This window comes from Pristis pectinata, chromosome 2 (genome assembly GCF_009764475.1).
Source record: "Pristis pectinata isolate sPriPec2 chromosome 2, sPriPec2.1.pri, whole genome shotgun sequence".
Taxonomy (NCBI): Eukaryota; Metazoa; Chordata; class Chondrichthyes; order Rhinopristiformes; family Pristidae; genus Pristis; species Pristis pectinata.
Window position 1 is genome coordinate 145,344,601 of NC_067406.1, and position 26,464 is coordinate 145,371,064.

At 45.0% G+C, this 26,464-nt stretch overlaps 2 protein-coding genes across 2 annotated transcripts in view; one reads left to right on the plus strand and one right to left on the minus strand.

Moving 5' to 3' along the window:
- Positions 1-20,139, minus strand: part of wdr32 (WD repeat domain 32) — an 82,085-nt gene extending 61,946 nt beyond the window's left edge. The window contains exons 1-2 of the mRNA XM_052034777.1: positions 19,722-20,139; positions 19,519-19,632 (exon numbers count right to left, since the gene is read on the minus strand). Coding sequence (XP_051890737.1) covers positions 19,519-19,632; positions 19,722-19,963 — 356 coding nt within the window. The 5' untranslated portion in view covers positions 19,964-20,139. The remainder of the gene's footprint in view (positions 1-19,518; positions 19,633-19,721) is intronic.
- On the plus strand, positions 20,130-21,164 carry LOC127584386 (uncharacterized). The gene is made up of 3 exons (XM_052041168.1): positions 20,130-20,234; positions 20,276-20,484; positions 20,779-21,164. Exons 1-3 carry the CDS (start codon positions 20,130-20,132, stop codon positions 20,984-20,986), a joined length of 522 nt encoding a protein of 173 aa, XP_051897128.1. The 3' UTR covers positions 20,987-21,164.
- Positions 21,165-26,464: the final 5,300 nt, after the last annotated feature.

A 26,464-nucleotide genomic window follows, 5' to 3' on the forward strand; every position in this document is an offset into this window, starting at 1 on the left:
CCACTATGTCCACAACAACCTTCAAATACCTATACTTGCTAATACCATTTAACAGCACTTGGAACATAGATAGACTTCTATGCCCTGACAGGTAAAGTGCTCATCTATATACTTTTTAAATATTGCGAGAGTTCCTGCCTCCGTCACCCACTCAGGCAGTGCATTCCAGAAGCCTAGAAACTTCTGAGTTGAAAAATTTCTTCCCAAGTTCCTCTCGATCTTGTTAACCCTTACCCTATCCTATCTATGCCTCTTATAATTCCCCTTGTATGACCTCTTATCGGGTCCCACCACAGCCCCATTCATTCTAGAGAAAACACAGCCCGACCTATCCAGTCTCTCCTCATAATTGAAACACTCCATCACAGGCAACATTCTGGTGAATCTCCTCTGCACCCACTCCAATGCATACCGACTCAAAATAGAGTCCCAGACCAGCCATCAGTTATGGCAGGGCTTACAAGCCATAACTGGCTACAAGACGAACAAAGGCTGCATGGCTAACAACAGCACATCTCTTCCTGATGAGCTTAATGCATTCTATGTGTGCTTTGAACAGAAGGGAAGTGGATTGTCACAACCCACCCTGATAGCCTCCAATGCAATTGAATCCATGGTCACCGTCGAGGACGCGAGCTCAGTCTTCTGGAGAGTGAACACGAGGAAAGCATCTGGCTCAGATGGTGTCCCCGGCCATGTGCTCAGATCTTGTGCTGATCAGCTGGCGGAAGTACTTGCAGACATATTTAACCTCCCCCTGTTTCAATCTCAGGTTCCCACCTGTTTTAAGACCACCACTATCATCCCAGTACCGAAGAAAAGCAAGGTAACATGCCTTAATGACTACCAACCAGTGGCTCTGACATCCACCATTATGAAGTGCTTTGAGAGACTGGTCATAGCACGCATCAACTCCAGCCTCCCAGACAATCTCGACCCACTGCAATTCGCCTATCGCTGAAACAAGTGTACAGTGGACGCCATCTCCCTGGCCCTACACTCAGCTCTGGAGCATCTGGACAGTAAAGGCACCTACATTAGGCTATTGTTTATTGACTATAGCTCTGCCTTCAATACTATAATTCCAAACAAACTCGACACTAAACTCCGAGACCGGGGACTCAATACCTCCCTCTGGAACTGGATCCTCGACTTTCTGACCGACAGACCACAATCAGTGAGGATAGGCAGCAATACCTCCAGCACGATTATTCTCAACACTGGTGCCCCACAAGGCTGCATCCTCAGCCCTCTACTCTACTCCCTATATACTCATGACTGTGTGGCCAGATTCTGCTCTAACTCCATCTACAAGTTTGCATATGATACCACCGTAATAAGCCGTATCTCAAACAACGATGAGCCAGGGTACAGGAAGGAGATAGAGAACTTAGTGGAATGGTGTCAAGACAACAACCTTTCCCTCAATGTCAACAAAAGAGCTGATCATTGACTTCAGGAAAGGGGGCAGTGTACATGCACCTGTCTACAGCAACAGTGCTGAGGTCAAGAGGGTTGAGAACTTCAAATTCCTGGGAGTGAACATCACCAATAGCCAGTCCTGGTCACGTAGATGCCACAGCCGAGAAAGTTCACCAGCGCCTCTACTTCCTCAGGAGGCTAAAGAAATTCAGTATGTCCCCTTTGACACTCACCAACTTTCATCGATGCACCATTGAAATCATCCTATCTGGATGCATCACAGCTTGGTACAGCAACTGCTCTGCTCAGGATCGCAAGAAACTTCAGAGAGTTGTGGACACAGCCCAGCGCGTTAAGGAAACCAGCCTCCCCTCTTTGGAATCTGTCTTTACCTCTCGCTGCCCTGGCGAAGCAGCCAGCATAATCAAAGACCCCACCCACCTGGGTCATTCTCTCTTCCCTCCTCTTCCATTGGGTAGAAGATACAGGAGCCTGAGGGCACGCACCACCAGGCTCAAGGACAGCTTCTATCCCACTGTGATAAGACTATTGAACAGTTCCCTTATACAATGAGATGGACTCTGACCTCATGATCTACCTTGTGACCTTGCACCTTACTGTCTACCTGCACTGCACTTTCTCTGTAGCTGTGACACTTTACTCTGTACTGTTATTGTTTTTACCTGTACTACCTCAATGCACTCTGTACTAACTCAATGTAACTGCACTGTGTAATGAATTGACCTGTACGATCAGTATGCAAGGTAAGTTTTTCCACTGTCCCTCGGTACAAGTGAAAATAATAAACCAATACTAATATAATTCCTACAGCATAGTGACCAGAACTGTGCACAGTACTCCAGGGGTGGTCTAAATAATTTTTATAAAGTTGGAATTGGTTTATTATTGTCATTTGTACCGAGGTACAGTGAAAAACTTGTCTTACATGCTGTTCATACAGATCAATTCATTACACAGTGCATTGAGGTAGTACAAGGGTAAACAATGACAGAATGCAGAGAAAGTGTAACAGCAACAGAGAAAGTACAGTGCAGGTAGACAGTGCAATGTCATAACAAGGTAGATTGTGAGGTCAAGAGTTTATCTTAATGGACTAGGGAACTGTTCAATAGTCTGATAACAGCGGGATGGAAGCTGTCCTTAAGCCTGGTGGTAAGTGCTTTCAGGTTTTTGTATCTTCTGTCTGATGGGAGAGGAGAGAAGAGAGAATGACCAGGGTGAGTGAGGTTTTTGATTATGCTGGCTATTTTACTGATGCAGCGAGAAGGATAGAGTCCATAGAGGCGAGGCTGGTTTCCTTGATGTGCTGAGCTGTGTCCACAATTCTCTGGAGTTTTTTGGGGTCATGGGCAGAACAGTTGGCATACCAAGCTGTGATGCACCAGGACAGAATTCTTTCTATGGTGCCTCAATAACAATTGGTGAGTGTCAAAGGGGACGTGTCAAATTTCTTTAGCCTCCTGAGGAAGTAGATGCGCTGGTGAGCTTTCTTGGCCATGGCGTCTATGTGGTTGGACCAGGACAGATATTGATGATGTTCACTTCTGGGACCTTGAAGCTCTCAACCTTCTCGACCTCAGCACTGTTGACATAGACAGGACCATGTGCACCACACCCCGTTCCTGAAGTCAATGACCAGCTCTTTTGTTTTGCTGACATTGACGGAAAGATTGTTGTCAAGACACCATGTTACCAAGCTCTCTATCTCCTTCCTGTACTCTGACTCATTGTTATTTGAGATACAGCCCACTGCAGTTGTATCATCTGCAATCTTGTAGATGGAGTCAGAGCAGAATCTGGCCACACAGTCACAAGTGTGTAGGGAGAAAAGTAGGGGGCTGAGGACACAGCCCTGTGGGGGACCAGTGTTGAGAATAATCGTGCCAGAGATATTGCTGCCTATTCTTACTGATTGCAGTCTGTTGGTCAGGAAGTCAAGGATCCAGTTGCGTATTGAGTCCCAGGTCTCTGAAGTTGGTGATGAGTTTGCTTGGAATTATAGTATTGAAGGTGGAGCTGTAGTCAATAAGCAAGAGCCTAACGTAAGTGTCTTTACTGTCCAGATGCTCCAAAGATGAATGTAGGGCCAGAGACTTGTTTTGGCAGTAGACAAATTGCAGTGGATCCAGGTTGTCTGGAAAGCTGGAGTTAATGCGTACCATGACCAGCCTCTGAAAGCACTTCACGATGGTGGATGTCAGAGCCACCAGGCTGTAGTCATTAAGGCATGTTACCTTGATTTTCTTAGGTTAAGCTGTACCCTAACTTCGCTGTTCTTATATCCTACACCTTGGCAAATGAAGGCATGTATCCCAAATGCCTTCTTCCCCAACTTATCTTCCTATACTACCAGCTTCAGGGATCCTTGGACTAGAAAAACAAGGTCCCTATTTTTCTCAACACTCTCTGGGGCCCAACTATTCTTTATGTCCTACCCTTGTTAATCCCCCCGGCCCAAATGTTTCAACTTGCACTTACCAGAATTGCATTCCTTTTGTTGTTGTTCAACTGATCAAATACAGGGATCCCCAAAGGTGGCAGCTACAGATATACAAGGTGGTGAACAAGCCATACAGGAAACTTGCCTACATAAGCCAGGGTATGGAATGTAAGAGTGAGGAGGTTATGGGATAACTTTATAAACTATTGGTTAAGCCACAGCTGAAGTAGTGTGTGTAATTTTAGTCACTACACTATAGGAAGGATGTGATTGCACAGGAGATGGTGCAGAGGAGATTCCTCAGGATGCTGCTTTGGATGAAGTGTTTTAGGGACAAGGAGAGACTGGGCAGGCCGGGTTTGCTTTCCTTGAGCTGGAGAAGGCTAAGGGGGGGACCTGAAATGGTGTACAAAAATATAACTGACACAGTTATGGTATTCAACAGAAACGGTTCCCTATAACAGAGCTGTCTAAAACCAGAAGGCATAGGTTAAGATATGGGATAAGAGATTGAGAGGAATCTGAGCAAGAATCTTTTCACCCTGATGGTGGTGGGAATCCAGAACACAAAGCTTGGGTAGTGGAGGCAGGTACTCTCACAACATTTTATTAATAACTAGATGAGCATATGAATCACCAAAGCATAGAAGGCTAAGGACCAAATACTGGTAAATGAGAATAGTGCAGATAGATACTTGATGAACAATGGACAAGGTGCATTGAGGGGCCCATTTCTATGCTGTATGACTCTATAATAAATTAAAGATAAGAATAAAACAAAGGAAGGGGCCTATAAAATTGCCAGAGGTAGCAGCAAGTCTGAGGATCTGGAACATTTCTGAATCGGCAGAAGACCAACAAATTAACAAAGGAAAGATAAGAGTAAACTGGCAAGAAACAAAATCAGACTACTTTTGCATTAGGGTTATGTATGTATGTAAAAAGAAAAAAACAACTTGAGGGCAAAAACAGGAGAATTTATAAAGGGGAATAAGGAATTGGCAGACAACACAAGAACATGGGTCAAGCAAGAATGAGGAAATGAAGAAAATTATTATTAGTAAAGAAAGTATATGAGAAGCTGGTGAGGGCAAAAGTAGACAAATCTCAAGGGCCCTATGAGCCATATCCCAGAGTTTTGAAAGAGGTGGCTTTTGAGTTTGTGGATCTATTGTACATCAAAAGTCTATGGATTCTGGAATTGTTCCTGCAGATTGGAGGGTAGCAGATGTGTTTAAATCCTTAATATATATGACAACCCACCACCAAACCCTTTGGCAATACCACTCATCACAAGTCTCCAATCTGAAAAAAAAAGTACCATCCTCTGTTGCCTTCCACCAAGCCAATTTTATATATAATTTGCTAGTCCACACTGGAACCCATGTGTTGTCTTCTGGACCAGCTTACCATGCAGGACCTTGTCAAAGGCCTTGCTAAAGTCCATAGAGACAATATCTACCAACCTGCCTTTGTCAATCCTCTTGGTCACCACTTCAAATAAAAAACTCAATCAAATTCATGGGTCAAAGTCAAATTTATTGTCATATGCACAGGTGCAATGAAAAACTTACTTGCAGCAGCATCACAGGCACATAGCATCATATAAAGTCAGCATGGAGAAAGGCCCTTCAACCTATATGTGCCCATGCTGACCAAGATATACATTCAAGCTAATCCCATTTCCCAGCACTTGGCCCATATCCCTCTAAACTTTTGTCATCCATATACCTGTCCATATACAGTGGCATGCAAAAGTTTGGACACACCTGGTCAAAATTTCTGATTCTGTGAATAGCTAAGTGAGTAAAAGGTGACCTGATTTCCAAACCACATAAAGTTAAAGATGACACATTTCTTTAATATTTTAAGCAAGATTACTTTTTTATTTCCATCTTTTACAGTTTCAAAATAACAAAAAAGGAAAAGGGCCCGAAGCAAAAGTTTGGGCACCCTGCATGGTCAGTACTTAGTAACACCCCCTGTGGCAAATATCACAGCTTGTAAACGCTTTCTGTAGCCAGCTAATAGTCTTTCAATTCTTGTTTGGGGGATTTTCGCCTACTCTTCCTTGCCAAAGACTTCTAGTTCTGTGATTCTTGGGCCGTCTTGCATGCACTGCTCTTCTGAGGTCTAGCCACATATTTTCGAGGATTCTTAGGTTGAGGGATCGTGAGGGCCATGGCAAAACCTTCAGCTTTTCATGAAATTCTGCACCCTTTTTTCTCCAAACTTTCCTGCGTCCTCACCCCAAAATTCAGCGTCAGAAGTTTGCAAAGGAACATCCAAACAAGCCTGTGGACTGATGAAGTTAAAATAGAACTTTTTGGCCGCTATGAGCAAAGGTAGGTTTGAAGAAAAAAGGGTGCAGAATTTCATGAAAAGAACCCCTCTCCAACTGTTAAGCACGGGGGTGGATTGATCATGCTTTGGGCTTGTGTTGCAGCCAGTGGCACAGGGAACATTTCACTGGTAGAGGGAAAAATGAATTCAACTAAATACCAGCAAATTCTGGAAGCAAATATCATACCGTCTGTAAAGAAGCTGAAGATGAAAAGAGGATGGCTTCTACAACAGGATAACGATCCTAAACACACCTCAAAAACCACAATGGACTACCTCAAGAGGCACAAGCTGAAGGTTTTGCCATGGCCTTCACAGTCCCCCGACCTAAACATCATCGAAAATCTGTGTATAGACCTCAAAAGAGCAGTGCATGCAAGACGGTCCAAGAATCTCACAGAACTAGAAGCCTTTTGCAAGGAAGAATGGGCGAAAATCCCCCAAACAAGAATTGAAAGACTATTAGCTGGCTACAGAAAACGTTTACAAGCTGTGATACTTGCCAAAGGGGGTGTTACTAAGTACTGACCATGCAGGGTGCCCAAACTTTTGTTTTGGGCCCTTTTCCTTTTTTGTTATTTTGAAACTGTAAAAGATGGAAATAGAAAAGTAATCTTACTTAAAATATTAAAGAAATGTGTCATCTTTAACTTTTTGCTTGGAAATTAGGTCACCTTTTACTCACTTAGCTATTCAAAGTAACAGAAATTTTGACCGGGGTGTCCAAACTTTTGCATGCCACTGTACTTCTTGAATGTAACCAATGTACCTGCCTCAACCACTTCCTCTGGCAGCTGGTTCCATACATCTACCACCCATTGAGTAAAAGTTGCCCCTCAGGTTATTAAATATTTCACCTCTAACCTTAATGCTATGTCCTCTCGTTTTCAATTCCACAACCCTGGAAAAAAGACCATTCACCCTATCTCTACCCCTCATGATTTTATACATCTCTGTGAGATCACCCCTCAGTCTCCTATGCTCCAAGGAGTAAAGGCTCAGCCTGCCTAATGTCTCCCTGCAATTCAGTCCCTCGAGTCCTGGCAACATCCTTGTAAATCTTCTTTACACTCTTTCCAGTTTAATCACATCATTCCTATAACAGAGTAACCAAAACTGAACACAATACTGCTAGTGTAGCCTCACCAATGTCTTGTACAAACACAACATAACCTCCAAACTTCTATATTCAATGCCTGATGGGCAGCATAAAAGCAATATTCACCAGAAAAAAAATTAAACATAAATTATGCACAATTTTTACAAGAAAGAACACAAATAAAACAAAAAATGTTCATTTTAGTGCAAAGTGATCAAAGATTTTAAATTGTTGTGATTAGGGTTATGCAGATTGAAGAGAAGTAGCTGTTCTTGAACCAGCTGGTGTGGAACTTCAGGCTTCTGTACCTCCTGCCCTATTGTAGCTGCAAGAAGATGGCATGGCCTGGATGGTGGGGATCTTTGCTGATGGATTTTGCCTTCGAGGCAGTGCCTCCTGTAGATAACACTGATGGTGGGGAGGGATCTGCAGCTTCTTATGTTTCTGTGCATTTGAACTACTGTACCAGACCATGGTGCAACCAGTCAGAATACTTTCAATAGTACATCTGTGGAATTTATCAGAGTGTTTGGTGACAACTGAATCTCCTTAACATTCTAAAAGAAAGATGCTGGCAAACCTTCCTTGTGATTGCATCTATGTGCTGGGCCCAGGACAGGTCATCTGAAATGATAATGCCCAGGAATTTAAAGCTGCTGACTCTCCACCGCCGATCCCCCAGTGTAGACTGGCGTATGTTTGTTCTCCTTCCCCTTCCTAAAGCCAACAGTCACCTCTTTAGTTTTATTGGCGTTGAGCGAGAGGTTGTTGTTGGGGCACCACTCAACCAGGTGTCCTATTTCACTCCTGTATGCTGACTCATCACCACCCGTGATTCGTTCAACAACAGTGGTGTAATCGGCAAATTTGTTTATGGCATTGAAGCTGTGCTTAGCCACACAGTCATGTGCATATGGAAAGTAGAGTAGGGGGCTAAGCATGCAGCCTCGAGGTGCACCTGTGTTGATGGTCAGCAAGGAGGAGATGTTGTTACCAATCCTCATTGATTGAGGTCTGCTGATAAGGAAGATGAGTATCCAGTTGCAGAGAGAGGTACAGAGGCCCAGGTCTTTAAGTTTGCTGCTGAGTTTGGATGCAATGATTGTGTTGAACACAGAGCTGTAGTCGATGAACAGCAGCCTGACACGAGTGTGTGTTGTCCACACGGTCCAGAGCAGATTGAAGAGCCAGAAATACCACATCTGCTGTTGACCTGTTGTGGCGGTAGGCTAACTGAAGTCACTCCAGGTCATCTCTGAGGCAGGAGTTGATTCACGCCATAACCAGCCTCTCAAAGCACTTCATTACGGTTGAGGTAAGCGCTACCGGACGGCAGTCATTGAAGCAGGTCACCACACTCTTCTTTGGCACCGATACAATAGGTGCCTTTTTTAAGCCGATGGGAACCAGAATGAAGAAGCGAGAGCTTGAATATGTTCGTAAGTAATCCAGCCAGATGGTCTGTACAGATCTTTAGTACTTGACCAGGTACACTGTCTGGACCAGATGTCTTTTGTGGATTCACCCTCTTGAAGGATGCCCAGATATTGGCCTCAGAGACTGAGATTACAGGGGCATCCAGAGATGTGGGGGCTCATGTGGGTGTGTCATAGTTCTCCCTATCAAAGCATGAATGAGGCATTGAACTCATTCGGGAGTGATAGATCATTGCCACCGGCTAACTGATCTCGCCTTATAAGAAGTAATATTGTGCAAGCCCTGCCACAGCTGTGAAGGCAGCTGTAATTCCAATTTAGTCCAAAATTGCCTCTGAGTTTGCTGTGGCCTTCCAGAGGTTGTACCTGGACTTCTTACATGATTCTGGATTGCTAGCCCTAAATGCCACAGATCTAGCCTTCAGCAGATTACAAATCTCCTGGTCCATCAAGGGCTTCTAGTTGGGGAAGACACGGAATGTTTTTATGGGTATGCACTCATCCACGCATGTGGGACATGATTTCCCACGCACAAAGCCATGCTGATTAACCCTAATCAGTCCTTGTTTTTCCAAGTGCAAATAAATCCTGTCTCTCAGAATCCCTTTCAATAACTTTGCTCACTGGCCTGTAGCTTCCTGGCTGATCCCTGCTGACTTTATTAAAGGCACCACATTAGCTATGGAGGATAGTCTTCCAGTACTTGACCTATGGCTAACAAAGTTTCAAAAATCTCTACTAAGGCTCCAAAAATTTCGTCCCTTGCTTCCCAGTAACATCTAGGACACACCTGATCAAGCTCCATTTCCCATGACTCCACACAGAGATTACCACATTAATCCTTAAAGGGGTCTACTCTCTCCTGAACAAACATTTTCCTCTTAATAAATTTAGAGAATCTTTTACCTTTTATTCTTTTAAGGTAAGAAGGAGATATTAAAGTTTTAGTAGGTTTACAGAGGGATTAATCTCCAGGGCCTCAAGAGATGTATCCCAAGTTCCATGGGAGGCAAGGGAGGAGACTACCGGAGTCCTAACAAGATTTCTTAAACTTTGCTGGCTACAGGCGAGATGACAGATTACTGGAAGATAGCAAATGTGGTATCTTTATTCAAGAAGGACAGCAGGGATAAGCCAGGTAATTACAGGCCTGTGAGTCTAACACTAGTGTATGAAAGTTATTGGAAAAATTCTGAGGTGCAAGACAGGGATTAATCAAAGATATTCAACATATTTAATTTGGGGGGAGATCCTGTTTGACCAATTCAATTGAATTTTTTTTAAAAAGAGGTAACAAAATGTATTGGAGAGCAGTGAAGTTGATGTACTCCAATGTGGACTTCAGTGAGGCCTTTGACAAGGTCCCACATGGAAGGCTGGTCCTAATGGTTAGAGCTCATAGGACCCAAGGCAAATTTGCCAAATTGTTCCAAAAGTGGTTTGGTAACAGGAGGGTAATAGTCATGGGTTGCTTTTGCGATTGTAAGCCTGTGACTAGTGGTATACCACAGGTATCAGTGCTAGGACCCTTACAAATCAGGGGCACTGTTAATAGTGAGAAGAATAGTGATAAGAGTGTGATGTCAAGAGTTCAGGGCCTGCATTTTCCTGTTAGGGTGACTGGCAAGACTAGCAGGTTTTGGGAACCCAAGTTGGTGAGAGATATTGGGGCTCTGGTTAAGAAAAAGAAGGGGCATATACTGCACATAAGCAAATGGGAACTAGTGAATCTCTTGATGACTATAAGAGGTGTAGGAGTGCACTTAAGAGAGAAGTTAAGAGTGCAAAAAGAGGATATGAGAAAGATCTGACAGGCAAGGTGAGGCAAAATACCAAGAGATTCTATAGGTATATTAAGAGTAAAAGGAGGCTAGGGAGAGAGTAGGTCTCTTTAAAGATCAGCATGGCCGACTGTGTGTGGAACCAAAGGAAATGGGTGAGATTTTTAATGAATATTTTTCTTCAGTTTCTACTGCGAAGAAAACGATGGAAGCTATGGAAATGGGGGGAATGAGTGGTGTTGTCTTGGACCACATATGAATTAGCAGGGAGGAGGTATTGGAGGCTTGAAGATGTGTAAATCCCCAGGGCCTCACCGAGTGCATTCTCAGACCTTGTCAAAAGCTAGAGAAGAAATTGCAGAGGCGCTTGCCATGATTTTGGCTTCATCTCTGGCAACAGGTGAGGTTCAGGAGGACTGGAGAGTGACTTATGTGGTACCATTGTTTAAAAAGGGTAGCAAAAACAAGCCAGGAAACAACAGGCCAGTGAGTATAACATCAGTGGTGGGTAAACTGCAGGAGAGGATTCTGAGGAACAGGATCTACCAACATTTGGTAAGGCAGAGTCTGATTCCAGAAAGTCAGCATGGCTTTCTGTGTAGAAAGTCATGTCTGACGAATCTCTTGTAGTTTTTCAAGGAGATAACCAAGAGGATATGTGAGGGTAGGGCAGTGGATGTTGTCTATATGGACTTTAGCTAGGCCTTTGACAAGGTCTCTCATGGCAGGCTAGTCTGGAAGGTTAAGTCGCATGAGATCCAGGGGGAGATAGCATAATTGGCTCAGTGGTAGGAGACAAAGAGTGATGGTCAAGGGTTGTTTCTTGTACTGGAAGCCTGTGCCTAGTGGTGTACACAGGGATCAGTGGTGGGACCTTTGTTGTTTGTAATTTATATAAACGATTTAGCTGTGAAGGTACAAGACATGGTTTGTAAGTTTGTGGATGATACTAAAATAGGCAATGTTGTAGATAGTGCAGAAGGTTATGAAAAATTACAAGGGGATCTTGATCAGCTTGAAATGTGGGCTGAGGATTGGCAAATGGCTTTCAATCCAGATAAATGTGAGGTACTGCAATTTCAGAGATCAAACCAGGGTAGGACTTATATGGTGAATGGTAGGGCCCTGGGGCAGGAGACCATGTTCATAGTTCGCTGAAAGCGGTATCGCAGGTAGATAGGGTGGTGAAGGCAGCGTTTGGCACGCTGGCCTTCATCAGTCAGGGCATTGAGTATAGGAATTGGGAAGTTACATTGCAGTTGTACAAGACATTGGTGACGCTGCACTTGGGGAGTATTGTGCACAGTTTTGGTTGCCCTGTTATAGGAAAGATGTTATTAAACTAGAAAGAGTGCAGAAAAGGTTTACCAGGATATTGCCTGGATCGGGGGCCTGAATTACAAGCAGAGGCTGCATAGACTAGGACTTTATTCCCTGAAACATAGGAGATTGAGGGGTGACCTGATAGAGGTATATAAAATCATGAGGAGCATAGACAGGGTGAAAGCACATAGTCTTTTTACCAGAGAGGGCGTGCTAAAAACAAGAGGGCATAGGTTTAAGATCAGAGGCGAGAGGTTTAAAAGGGACATCAAGGGCAGCTTCTTTACGCAAAGGGTGGTGTGTATTTGGAATGAGCTGCTGGAGATAGTGGTTGAGGTGGGCACATTAGCAACGTTTAAAAGCCATCTAGATAAGACCCTTTCTGTCTTTCGCAGGGACCACTCTCTCTGCGACTCCCTAGTTCACTCCTAGCCCCCCCTCCCCCCACACCCATCCCGCTCCCACCCCGGAAACTTTCCACTGCCCCTACATCACCTCCATCCAGGGATCTAAACAGTCCTTTCAGGTGTGACATTCACCGGCACCTCCCTTAATATCATCTACTGCATTCGCTGCTCCAAGTGTGGCCTCCTCTACGTTAGTGAGGCCAAATGCAGACTAGGTGACCATTTCGCAGAACACCTGCGCTCTGTTCGTAACTGCGATCTGCATCTCCGTTGCCAATCATTTCAACTCCCCTTCCCACACTATCACTGATATGTCAGTCCTCAGCCTCCTCCACTGCCAGGAGAATTCCAAGCACAAACTGGAGGAACAGCACTTCATTTCTCGTCTTGGAACCATGCAGCCCAAAGGCAGGAACATTGAATTCTCTCACTTTAAGTAACCCCCGCACCCCTTCCCCACCATCCTTCTTCTCTTCTTCCCTTTCCTAGCCTCTCTCTTTTTCTACCTCCCCTTTTTCTTCCTTCTCTCCTTACCTTTGACCCATCCCCTGATGGATCTGCTCTCCCCTCCTCCCTGCATCTGCCTATCACTATTTCTTTACCTGCATCTACCTATCACCACCTTGTGCCCATCCCTCCTCCCCTCTTTTGTCCACCTATCACTGCTCTGCTTTTCCCTCCTATATATTGGGCTTCCCCTTTTCCTATCTTCAGTCCCGAAGAAGGATCCTGACCCATCACTTTAACCGCCTGCTTTTCTCCACGGATGCTGCCTGGCCTGCTGAGTTCCTCCAGCATCTCAGTGTTTTTCATCTAGATTCCAGCATCTGCAGTCCATTGTCTCTGTCTTATGTTTTTATTTTTCACTTTCATTTTTACTCCTCTGAAAAGGAAATAAAATATTGTCCCTGGGTCTCCAGCTCTACCACTTTACAACTGCCCAAAGGCAAGAGTGGAATTGTTTAGAGTCGAGTTACCTTTCAATTCCTGCTGCTTTTGGGAAGTATCTCGGTTTTTCTCATCAGTAGTAGAATAAATCCAAATAAGGTGTCAAGAAATGACAGGAACACCATTCAGGATGTCTGAATCAACACAGGCTGAATTATCATAATCTGACATAAACCAGCCCAAAATTCCATTGCTCCTTGACAGTTGATCAAAATTTCTCATGTTCCTATTTAACCCCACAACAGTACATTTCTACTTAAAAGAAATCAACCAGGCACATCCATTAACTTAAAACTCACCACAATAATCAAATACCATGCAGAAAGGGGAGAAAATGAAACACTCACCATCAACAATAATGTAATACCATAATCTCAAACAGCAGGAAAGGACCAAAGAAACTCCTATGACAACCTCAGTAACATCTCATCAGTAATGCCTATTATCTTTCTACCCGTCTACAGCTATAAGCAAATTCGCCAAATTGGTAAACAACTTAACAGTAAAAGAAAAAAGATCAGGTTCTACAGCTATATTGATCCAAACTCCTGTCAGCTCTAATTTTTATGTGTAGACTTATATAGCTCTATTACTATGCATGACTGCTTGACAATCTCAGTCTGGCTATTATTAGTTCACCGGATGTATGTTTTTTCCTGAAATATACTTCAGTGAATCAGCACCTGAACTGCATGGTCAATGATTAAAAAGAGGGATTGCAACTAAGATTCTGAATCACAAAGTACTGATCCAGATTTGCAAATTTGCAAGTGCAGCAATGTGCTGTGCCACAGAAGAGCACGGCATGGACTAACACCTGCTGTAATCGACATGGCAAACTCCTGATTTTGGCTGCATCAAAGAAAGGGAATATATGTGGAGGCTTTCCCAAAGGGAATGCTTTAATAATAATAAAAATATAATCACTCATGCACCTTCCAGCAGCCACTTACAGAGAAACATCAGCAGAGGCCTAGGAGCAGGTCACCTGCATGCCCTCCCAAACGGTGAATGGTGCATGGCATGGGGAAACCTAAAAAGGGGAAGAAGAAAAATATATTAAATACAGAGCCTCCACTACGCAGTAGTTTAATTAGCAGAACTCAAAAAGGACCAGAGTGTCACATGGGAATTACCTATTTGACTGGATGACTAAAAAGTTGAATTTCTCTTGGGAACATCTTTGAACTTTCCATAGAATCTCTGCATAATTTCAAGAAAAATGCAGCTGTGGCAAAAAAGGAGGGCACTAATAGGATTCACTGAAGCACTTAGCGACAACAAGATTCTTCCTGCAATTTTGTTTTAAAAATCAGGATTCAGAGCAACAGAAATATGGGCACCAAAGAAACAAAACAGATATGGTATAGTATAAAGATAGAATGCAAGATGCGGGAAATATGAAGCACCTGATCAGACATAATGCAATACAATGCTGCTTAAGGGAAACCTTCCTGCTAAAAGGGTTTATTTAATTGTCAAATTACCCACAACACCATGAACAACTTCCATATTACCTCCTTAAACAATCCCTCCAGATCGAGGATGATTTACTCCCACTCTGGTTCTGTGGTGGCTCATGAGGCTGATGTGGGAATGGCAGACTCTAAAACAGATGGGGCCAGTAGTGGCCAACGGTGCAGGCAGCTGGGAGATTTTTGATGTGGTCTGCTTGTTCCACTGACAACACAGTGCTCTGTATTTTCCCGATAAATGGCCAATGCCATCTCAAATGGTCCTTGGCTTAGAGTGGTCAGGCACCTTTAATGTATCTTAACGTCCCACAGCATTTCTCGGGACCAGAGTCAAATAAAAACTGACACCAAGTGAGATTATGCCAGGTGTCCAAAAGATTGTTTGATCAATGAATATTTAAGATAATTGATCAATGAATGTTTAAGATATTTATTTATTAGTCACAGGTACATCAAAACACACAGTGAAATGTGTCTTTTTGCGTTACTGTGAATGTGCTGGGGGCAGCCGGCAAGTGTCGTCATTCTTCGTCCCAACATAGCATGCCCACAGCTCCTACCCTGTACGTCTTTGTTTTATAAGCTAAATAAAAATTTTAAAAATCTTTAGGTAAATACAAGAAATGCAACCTTCTGTCACAATTATAATAATGTCTCCAAGTCCTCAGAGGAAAAATGTAACTCACAAGTTGTGTACAGCATTTCACACTGCACATCATTGTCCAATCAATGGCAAGTTAATGTTGAATTTTATTGCTTTACAACAAAAATGCTTAAATGGCTGGACTAATTTCATCTAATCCAGATGCATCATGGCTTGGTATGGCAACTGCTCTGCTCGAGACCACAAGAAACTGCAGAGAGTTGTGGACACAGCTCAGCACATCATGAAAACCAGCCTCCCCTCCATGGACTAAACTGCTCGCTGCCTCGGTAAAGCAGCCAACATAATCGAAGACCCCCCACACCAAACATTCTCCCTCTCCCCACTCCCATCGAGCAGAAGATATAAAGGCCTGAAAGCATGTACCACCAGGCTCAAGGACAGCTTCTATCTCACTGTTACAAGACTTTTGACCTCACAATCCACCTAGTTATGACCTTGCACCTTATTGTCTGCCTGCACTGCATTTTCTGTGTAACTGTACCACCTTATTCTGCAATCTGTTATTGCTTTCCCTTGTACTACCTCAATGCACTGTTGTAATGAAACAATCTGTAAGGATGGCATGCAAAACAAAGTTTTTCACTGTACCTCAGTACATGTGACAATAATAAACCAATTTACCAATTAAATAAGATAATATATCTCTATTAGTCACACGTACGTCGAAACACACAGTGAAATACATCTTTTGTGTCGAGTGTTCTGGGAGCAGCCTGTAAGTGTCAACATGTTTCCGGTGCCATATAGCATGCCCACAACTTCCTAACCTGTACATCTTTGGATTGTGGGAGGAACCCGGAGCACCCGGAAGAAACCCACACAGATACAGGAAGAACGTACAAAATTCTTACAGACAGTGGCCGGGATTTAACCCGGGTCACTGGTGCTGTAATAGCATTACGCTAACCACTACACTACCATGCCTGCCCCTATAATTCCCAGTCAAGGAGATAACTTTTGAACTCCCTCAAGTAAACCTTAATACTGGTTAAAAAAAAACTAACCAGATGCTAGTATTGACTGTTTCCAAAACTTCAAAAGTAAATGAAAAACAAAACAATTTAAATACTAGAGAAACAAAGACAACATACTATGGATATTAAAAACAGAAAATGCTAGAAATACTCATTAGGTCAGGCAGAATCCACAGAGGGAAATACGGTATTTCAGGGTGAAACAGCTTTAATTAGAACTGTTATTCTGTACAATAACACTACTGCATTTGACAATCATAACCTGGCAATGATTAGCTCTCTGATTTACTGTTGGGGAAGTACACTGGTATCATGCCTACTGTTACTCCGCAGAATGCTGATTCACTGTGGTGCTCTTGGTCCTTGAGCCTGAACACATATAGGTATGTACTTAACTGTACTTTAAAAGAATTGTTCACTCAAGGTATGTTCTGGGAACCTGGTGTGAACTCCTATGGTGGTCTCAAAGCAATTAAACAGTGATATCACTGCCACATGGCTTAGCGTGGAGTACATAGTGGATGTTTACAAGGGCTGGTTTGAGGCCGTCTAGGGTAAATGGTGCGGCTGCTCAACATTGAAATGCACCCCCTCACTGGTATAGTGAACACAGCCATTGCTGGGGACTAGCACCAGCTGCTCCACATGTTGACAAATCACCCATCACATCCAACAGGATGTGATACATGGACTATATGAAATGGGAAGTCTGTCAACACCTGAAGCATCCACGGTGAGTGTGGCTAGCTATGGCCACACTTACTGTGCCATCCAGGGGGTACCTCTGAGTTAGCACACAGATGCCACAACGTTTGTTCAGACCCAAACCAACATTAGCCCTCAAAGGCAGCCTCTGCACAATGCACTGCGACTCAATCCACACTAAGCCATGCTATGGTGATATCACTTTCACTGCAAGGGTGGCACCAGGGAAGGAAAAAGTCCTTGTGCCCAATTCGCAGTATAACAACCCTGTCAGTAGTACTTCTTCCTATATGTACAAATAAAAAATACTATAATGACTCCTTTCAGCACTGAATCCACTCATTGTTATTGTGCTGCTCTAAGCATGCCATGATCTCCACAGACCTCTAATTCCAGTCTCTTCCCCATCATTGGCAGATTTGGTTAGGCTGTCTATTTCAAGTGTCCTCTCTCCCTTCTTGGACTTAGATTTGGCTACCTATCCTCAAATGCAGTTGCAATTGGCTCGATATCAAAACCATCACTAGTATATGCACAACTTGTACATTTTTTTAAATATTATTCTCTAGACTTACATCAAAAGCAAGAAGATAACTAGAGGTGGGTAGGACCACTCAAGGATAAAGAAGGGAACATATGCTTGGAGACAGACGATGAGGGTGAGGTCCGAAATGAGTATTTCACATCAGTATTTACCAAGGAGAAGGACGTGGAGGATAGTAACATCAGTGTGGAACGTGCTAATTTACTAGGGCATTTCAAGATAAAGGAGGTAGTGTTGGGTGTCTTAAAGAACATTAAGGTGCACAAGTTCACAGGGCCTGATAGGATATACCTCAGGTTATTGAGAGAGGCAAGAGATGAGATGAGATGAGATTGCTGGGGCCTTGGTCAATATCTTTGTGTCCTTTCTAGCCATAGGGAAGGTCCCAGAGGACTGGCGAGTAGCGAATGTTGCTCCATTATTCAAGAAAGGAAATTGAGATACGCCGGGAAATTATAGAGCGGTGAGTCTACACCAGTGGTAGGGAAGTTCTTGGAGAGAATTCTTGGGGACAGGATTTATGAGCAATTGGAAAATCATGGCCTAATTAGGGACAGTCAGCATGGCTTTGTGTGGGGCAAGCCATGTCTTACTAACTTCATTGAGTTTTTCGAGGAGGTGACAAAGCAGGTTGATGAAAGTACAGCTGTGGATGTTGTCTACATGGATTTTAGTAAGGCATTTGACAAGGTCCCTCATGGAAGACTCATCCAAAAGATTAAGATGCATGGGATCCACGGAGAATTGGCCATTTGGATTGAGAATTGGCTTGCCCTTAGAAGACAGGGGGTAGTGGTAGATGGGACTTATCCTGGCTGGAGATCTGTCACTAGACTGAGATCTGTACTGGGACCTCTGCTGTTTGTAATGTATATAAATGACCTGAATGAAAAAGTAGATGGGTGGGTTAGTAAGTTTGCAGATGATACTAAGATTGGTGGTGTTGTGGACAGTGTAGAAGACTGGCAAAGGATACAGGGGGATACAGATCAGTTGAGATGTGGGCAGAGAAATGGCAGATGGAGTTTAACCCGGCCAAATGTGAAGTGTTGCACTTTGGGAGATCAAATGTAAAGAGACAGTACACTGTTACTGACAAGACCCTTAACAGTGTTGATGTGCAGAGGGATCTTGGGGTCCAAGTTCATAGCTCCCTGAAAGTGGCTACACAGGTTGACAGGGCAGTAAAGAAGGCATATGACATGCTTGCCTTTATTAGTTGAGGAACTGAGTTCAAGAGTCAGGAAGTTACGTTGCAGCTTTATAAAACTTTAGTTAGGCCGCATCTGGAGTATTGCATTCAGTTCTGGTCGCCCCATTATAGGAATGACGTCGAGGGTGCAGAAGAGGTTTACCAGGATACTGCCTGGATTAGAGGGTATGTGCTATAAGGAGAGGCTGGACAAACTTGGGTTGTTTTCTCTGCAGCGGCGGAGGCGGAGGGAAGATCTGATAGAGGTTTATAAGATTATGAGAGGTATAGAGTAGACAGCAGGTATCTTTTTCCCCAGTGTTGAAATGTCTAAATGTCTAATTAAGGTGAGAGGGGTTAAGTTCAAAGGAGATGTGTGGGGCAAGTGGTGGGTGCCTGGAATGCACTGCTGGGGTAGTGGTGGAGGCAAATACAACAGAGGTGTTCAAGAGGCTCTTAGATAGGCTCATGAACGTGCAGGAAATGGATGAATGTGGATATTGTGTAGGCAGAAGGGATTAGTTTAGTTGGGCATTTGTTTACTTATTTACTTAGCTCAGCACAACGTTGTGGGCCGAAGGGCCTGTCATTTTTACTGTTCTGTTCTACGATTACAAAATAGCCAGCTCAGTATCCAATCGCAAATGTTAAAAGGAAACAACTTTACACAAAAATATACATAACTGCTATATACCTGGTATATTCACAATATCCATCATCACAAAATTGCCATAAGCTGACCTGATATTATTAACACAATCTTCATGGGCTTCAGACAGAGTTTTGATGTGCTTTGAAGACACTGGATCAAACAAAAGGACCTCTGTCTGTTCACACGCCACCGTCAACACCGACCTGTGGAGAAGAACCAGCAGTGAGCGGTTGCCAGGGATTAAAACCAACGATTCTCCTCAGTCTCCCCGGCGGCCGGCCGGCCGACTCACCCGTCGGGCGAGTACTCCAGGTTGAAGGCGGCTCCGTGGGTTTTGGTGCCGAGCGTCACCGAGTCGGCGGGGTTCATCGAGCCGTACAGGCTGGTCATGATGCAGTAGGTCTCCCGGCTCGGGTCCACCAGCGGCCCGAGGCCGCGTCCAATCGAACGGCCGCTGACCCAGGAGAAGACGCCGGTTCGGCCGCGGCGGCCCCCACCTCCGAGCGGACGGCCCGGCCGCGTCTCCGCGCTCATCGCCGCCGCCGGCCCAGCCGCGCCGCCTCAACCGTCACAACCGCCAGACGTCCGGTCCGGTCCCGTCCCGTCCCGTCCGGTCCGCCCGCCACTGCCTCCGCCCTCCTGCTTCCGCCACAAAGGTTCCACTTCCGGCTCCGTCTGTTCTTGTCTCCGGCCTGTGGCAATGCCCTGTAGCTCGGGGCCCGGCCCTCGGTTACCGGGGAGGGGAGAGCGCGGCGGTGCGGCCCGGGGCCCGGCCCTCGGTTACCGGGGAGGGGAGAGCGCGGCGGTGCGGCCCGGGGCCCGGCCCTCGGTTCCCGGGGAGGGGAGAGCGCGGCGGTGCGGCCCGGGGCCCGGCCCTCGGTTACCGGGGAGGGGAGAGCGCGGCGGTGCGGCCCGGGGCCCGGCCCTCGGTTACCGGGGAGGGGAGAGCGCGGCGGTGCGGCCCGGGGCCCGGCCCTCGGTTACCGGGGAGGGGAGAGCGCGGCGGTGCGGCCCGGGGCCCGGCCCTCGGTTACCGGGGAGGGGAGAGCGCGGCGGTGCGGTACCTCGGGGCTTTGGTGCCGCCGGCCCGGCAGGTTCCCGCAACATTGGAATTTTTATTTCCGATGTTACACGATATAATAAACGTTGAAGCGAACGCTGACCGTTTAAAGTAAGAACAGAAACAGGGAGTTTCAAGGGAGCTCGGAAAACAAAGATAAGTTCAAAGAGAACGCGGGAAACGGGGCGCCTGCGAAAACCGGCACCGAACCGGGGGGTTTCCAAAAATTAAACAGCTGATTATCATCGTTTCATTGTACTGTATTTCTACTATTTTGTTTTTATGGCAGACGCGAGACTGCAGCTGTTGGAGGAACTCAGAATGTCGAGCAGCAGCTGTGGGGGAAAGGAATTGCCAGGACCCTGCATCAGAACTGGGTGTGGAGAGGGAAGGTAGCAGGTATAAAGGGGGGAGGGGGTGATAACGGGCAGATGGTACCCAAACCCACCTGGCTCCATCTGCCCATCACCCCTCGCCCCTCCTCAGTTCACCTATAACCCCTGTTTCGTCCCTCCCCTCCTCTTTATACCAGCTACCTTCCCTCTCCACATTCATTCCTGATCAGAATCAGGATTATTATCACTGACAAACGTCGTGACATTTGTTGTTTTGCAGCAGCAGTACAGTGCAAGACATAAAAATTACTGTAAGTTGCAAAAATAAATAAATGGTACATAAGAGGAATAACAAGGTAGTGTTCATTGGTTCATGGACCATTCAGAAATCTGATAGCAGAGGGGAAGAAGCTGTTCCTGAAATGCTGAGTGTTGGTCTTCAGGCTCCTGTACCTCCTCTCCGATGGTAGAAATGAGAAGAGGCCATTTCCTAGATGTTCAAGGTCCTTAATGATGGATGCCACCTTCTTGAGGCACCGCATCTTGAAGATGTCCTCGATGGTGGGGAGGGTTGTGCCCGTGATGGAGCTGACTGAATCTACAACCTTCTGCAGCCTCTTGTGATCCTGTGCATTGGAGCCTCCATACCAGGCTGTGATGCAACCAGTCAGAATGCTCTCCACTATACATCTATAGAAATTTGCAAGAGTCTATAGCGATTAAGGAGAATCCAAAGGGATTTTATATTAAAGGAAAAAGAGTAACTAGAGAGGGAAAAGGGCCCCTCCGGTCTTTGAATGGACATCTTTGTGTGGAGCCGCAGGAATGGGCAAGGTCCTCCTGGGGGTGGGTGTCTTTCATACTGGTATCAAGATGAACAAGAGGAAAGTCTGTTGCTTGCAAAGTGGAATATAGCACAAAGTCTGAGAACCCTGTGCGACCTATCAGCAGATATCCTGTTCCATATAAAAAGGACCTGCCATATGATATTGTTGAACTGATGGAGGAGGTGGAAACCAAGGTGGGTTTTCTTGTTAACATTACACAGAAATGGTAAGACACAATTTCACTCTTCTAGTATGTTCCGTCACTCACTTAGATCATTATTGAATTATAACTGTTGTTAGACCACATTTGGAATATTGTGTGCAGTTCTGGTCGCCACGTTACTGGAAGGATGTGGAAGCTTTGGAGAGGGAGCAGAAGAGGTTCACCAAATTGTTGCTTGGATTGGAGTGTACCAGCTACAACGAGAGGTTGGACAAACTTGGATTGTTTTCTCCAGAGCATCAGAGTTCCTAAAATTGAAGCAGAGATCAGGTAGACCTTGTCCCAGGGTGGAAATGTCAAATACCAGAGGTCATAGGTCTAAGGTGAGAGAGGGAAAGTTTAATGGAGATAAAGGTATTTAACATAGAGAATGGTAGGTACCAGGGAAGGTGGTATCAAATACGATAGCAACATTTAGACAGGTGCATGAACAGGCAGGGAATGGAGGGATATAGACCTCATGCAGGTAGATGGGATTTGTTAAAATTTGCACCGTGGTCAGCACACATGGTGGGCCGAAGGGCCTGTTTCTGTGCTGTACTGTTTCATGTTCTATGTTCTAATATTTCTCCTGTTTTTACCGTGGAGAAAGATATGAAGACTTTGGAACTTGAGAGAGTTAATGGGGATGTCTTGGGGATAGTCCACATGACAACAGAGGAGGTGCTGGATGTCTTAAAATATATGAAGGTAGATAAATCTCCAGGGCCTGATCAGGTATATCCAAGAACACTGGGAGGCTGGAGAAGAAATTGCAGGACCCCTGACTGAAATAAATGCATCATCATTAGTGATAGGTGAAGTGCCAGAAGACTAGAGGGTGGTTAACATTGTGCCTTTATGTAAGAAGGACTGCAAAGAAAGACCTATAAACTATAGAATAGTAAGTCTTTAACATCAGTTGTTGCTAAGTTACCAGAGGGAAGATATAAATGCATTTGGAGAGACAGGGGTAGATTAGGGATAGTCAGCACAGCTTTGTGCATAAGTAACCAAGGAGGTCAATAGGATCAGGGCAGTTGACGTATATATGGACTTAAGTAAGGCCTTTAGAACATAGAACATTACAGCACAGTACAGGCCTTTCGGCCCACGATGTTGTGTCGACATTTTATCCTGCTCTAATACCTATCTAACCCTTCCCTCCCCATTTCCCGATCATTCATGTGCATTCATTATCATTGATAAAGTTCCGCATGGTACGCTATTATGAAAAGTTAGTTCACGTGGGATCCAGGGAGACCTGGCTAATTGGATACAGACTTGGCTTGTTGGAAGGAAGCAGAGGGTCATGTTGGAAGGTTGTTTTTAACTGGAGGCCCGTGACTCGTGGTATTTCTGAGGTGTCGGTGCTAGGCCCATTGCATTTTGTCATCTATTTCAATAATTTGGATGAGAATGTACAAGGCATGGTTAGTAAGTTTGCAGTTGACACTAGAATAGGTGTTGTTGTTAGACAGGATTTAGAAGGATCTTGATCAGCTGGGTAAGTGGGCTGAGGAATGGCAAAAGGAGTTTAATTCAGGTAAGTGCAAGGTGTATTGGTTTATTATTGTCACTTGTACTGAGGTCCAGTGAAAAACTTGTCTTGCATACTGATTGTACAGGTCAATTCATTACACAGTGCAGTTACATTGAGTTAGTACAGAATGCATTGATGTAGTACAGGTAAAAACAATAACAGTACAAAGTGTCACAGCTACAGAGAAATTGTAGTGCAATAAGGTGCAAGGTCACAACAAGATAGATCGTGAGGTCAGAGTCCATCTCATCAAGGGAACCATTCAAGTCTTATCACAGTGGGGTAGAAGCTGTCCTTAAGTCTGGTGGTACGTGCCCTCAGGCTCCTGTATCTTCTACCCAATGGAAGAGAAGAGAGAATGACCCAGGTGGGTGGGGTCTTTGATTATGCTGGCTGCTTCACCAAGACAGCGAGAGGTAAAGACAGTCCAAGGAGGGGAGGCTGGTTTCTGTGATGTGCTGAGCTGTGTCCACAACTCTCTGCAGTTTCTTGCAGTCCTGAGCAGGGCAGTTGCCATACCAAGCCGTGATGCATCCAGATAGGATGCTTTCTGTGGTGCATTGATGAAAGTTGGTGAGCGTCAAAGGGGACAAACCAAATTTCTTCAGCCTCCTGAGGAAGTAGAGGCGCTGGTGAGCTTTCTTGGCCATGGCATCTACGTGATTTAACCACGACCAGCTGTTGGTGATGTATTTCATTTGTTGCATTTTGGGAAGATAAAAGGTAGGGCTTTCACAGTGAATGGTAGGGTCCTGGGAAGTGTTGTAGAACAGAGGGACCTAGGAGTACACGTACATGGCTTCCTGAAAGTGTTGTCACGGGTAGACAGGTTGGTGAAGGTGGCTTTTGGCACACTGGCCTTCATCAGTCAGGGCATTGAGTATAGAAGTTGGGATAGAACATAGAACACAGGACAGTAGAGCATAGTATGGGCCTTTCGACCCACAATGTTGTCCCAAACTATATGAACCTACTCCATGATCAATTTAACCCCAGAACATTCCTCCTCTGATTTGCTCTGGTATTGGCAATTGCTACCCTGGGGAAAAGGTGCCAGCTGTCCACTCTATCTATGCCCCTCATAACCTTATACACCTCTATCAAGTCACCTCTCATCCCGCATTGCTCCAAAGAGTAAAGCCCTAGCTCACTCAACCTTTCCTCATAAGACTTGTTCTCTAATCCGGGCAGCATCTGGGTAAGTCTCCTCTGCACCCTCTCTAAAGCTTCCACATTCTATAATGAGGTCACTAGAACTAAACATAATATTCTTAAGCGTGGTCTAACCAGAGCTTTATAAAGCTGCAACATTGCCTTGTGGCTCTTGAACTCAATCCCCTAATGAAGGCCAGCAGACCATAAGCCTTCTTAACAATCCTGTCAATTTAGGCGGCAACTTTGAGGGATCAATGGACTTGGATCCCAAGATCCCTCTGTTCTTCCATACTGCTAAGAATCCTGCCATTAACCTCGTACTCCGTCTTCATGTTCTTTCTTCCAAAGTGTATCACTTCACACTTTTCCAGATTGAACTCCATCTGCTACTTCTCTGCCCAACTCTGCATCCTATCTATATCCTGTTGTAACCTATGACAACCTTTTACACTATCTACAACCCCTCCAAGTTTTGTGTCATCAGCAAACCTACTAACCTATCCCCCCACTTCCTCATCCAAGTCATTTAGAGAAGTCACAAAGAGCAGGGGTCCCAGAGCAGATCACTGCGGAACACCATGAGTCACCAACCTCCAGGGAGAATATTCTCCGTCTACAACCATCCTCTGCCTTGTGTGGGCAAGCCAATTCTGAATCCACACAGCCAAGTTTCACTGAATCCCATGCCTCCTGACTTTCTGAATGAGGCTTCCCAGAGGAACTTTATCAAACGCCTTACTAAAATCCATGTACACCACATCCACCGCTCTACCTTCATCTACTTGTTTTATCACCTCCTTGAAAAACTCAATTAGGCTCGTGAGGCACAACCTGCCTCTCACAAAGCCGTGCTGACTATCCCTAATCAACCTATGCTTCTCCAAATGCTCATAAATCCTATCCCTAAGAATCCTCTCCAATAGCTTGCCCACCACTGACGTAGGACTCACTGATCAATAATTCCCAGGAATATCCCTATTACCTTTCTTGAACAAGGGAACAACATTTGCCATCCTCCAATCTTCTGGTACCACTTCTGTGGCCAGGGAGGATGCAAATATCATCGTCAATGCCCCAGCAATTTCTTCCCTTGCCTCCTGTAGTAACCTAGAGTACATCCCGCCCAGTCCCAGTCACTTATCTATCCCGTTTTTCAGAAGCTCCAACACTACCTCTTTCGTAACCTCAACATGCTCCAAGCACATTAGCCTGTTCTACACTGACCTCACATTTGTCAAACTCCCTCTCCCTAGTGAATACTGAAGCAAAGTATTCATTAAGGATCTCCCCTACCTCCTCCACCTCCAGGCACATTTCTCCCTTTATCCCTGAGCGGTCCTACTCTCACTCAAGTCATCCTCCTGTTCCTCACATACGTGCAGAATGCCTTGGGGTTTTCCTTAATTCTACCCACCAAGGCTTCTCATGTCCCCTTCTAGCTTTCCTAAGTCCCTCTTAAGTTCCTTCCTGGTTACCTTATAATTCTCAAGAGCCCTGCCTGATTTTTGCTTCCTATAGCTTAAGTGTGCTTCCTTCTTCCTCTTGACCAAATATTTCACCTCTGTTGTCAACCATGGTTCCTTTACCCTATCATCCTTTCCGTTTCAGTGGGACAAACCTATCCAGAACCCCATGCAGATATTCCCTGACAGCCTCCATATTTCTTCTGTGCATTTCTCTGAGAACATCTGTTCCCAATTTACACTCCCAAGAGCCTGCCTAATACTGTCGTAATTAACCCTCCCCCAGTTGAGAACTGTCCAATATTGTCTGCTCCTATCACTGTCCGTGGCTGTGCTAAAGGTCAGGGAGTTCTGGTCACTGTCTGCGAAATGCTCAACCACCAAAAGGTCTGTCCTCCTTCCTGGACACATCCAACAAAATCTGCCCCATCTAAACCTTTTGCACCTTTC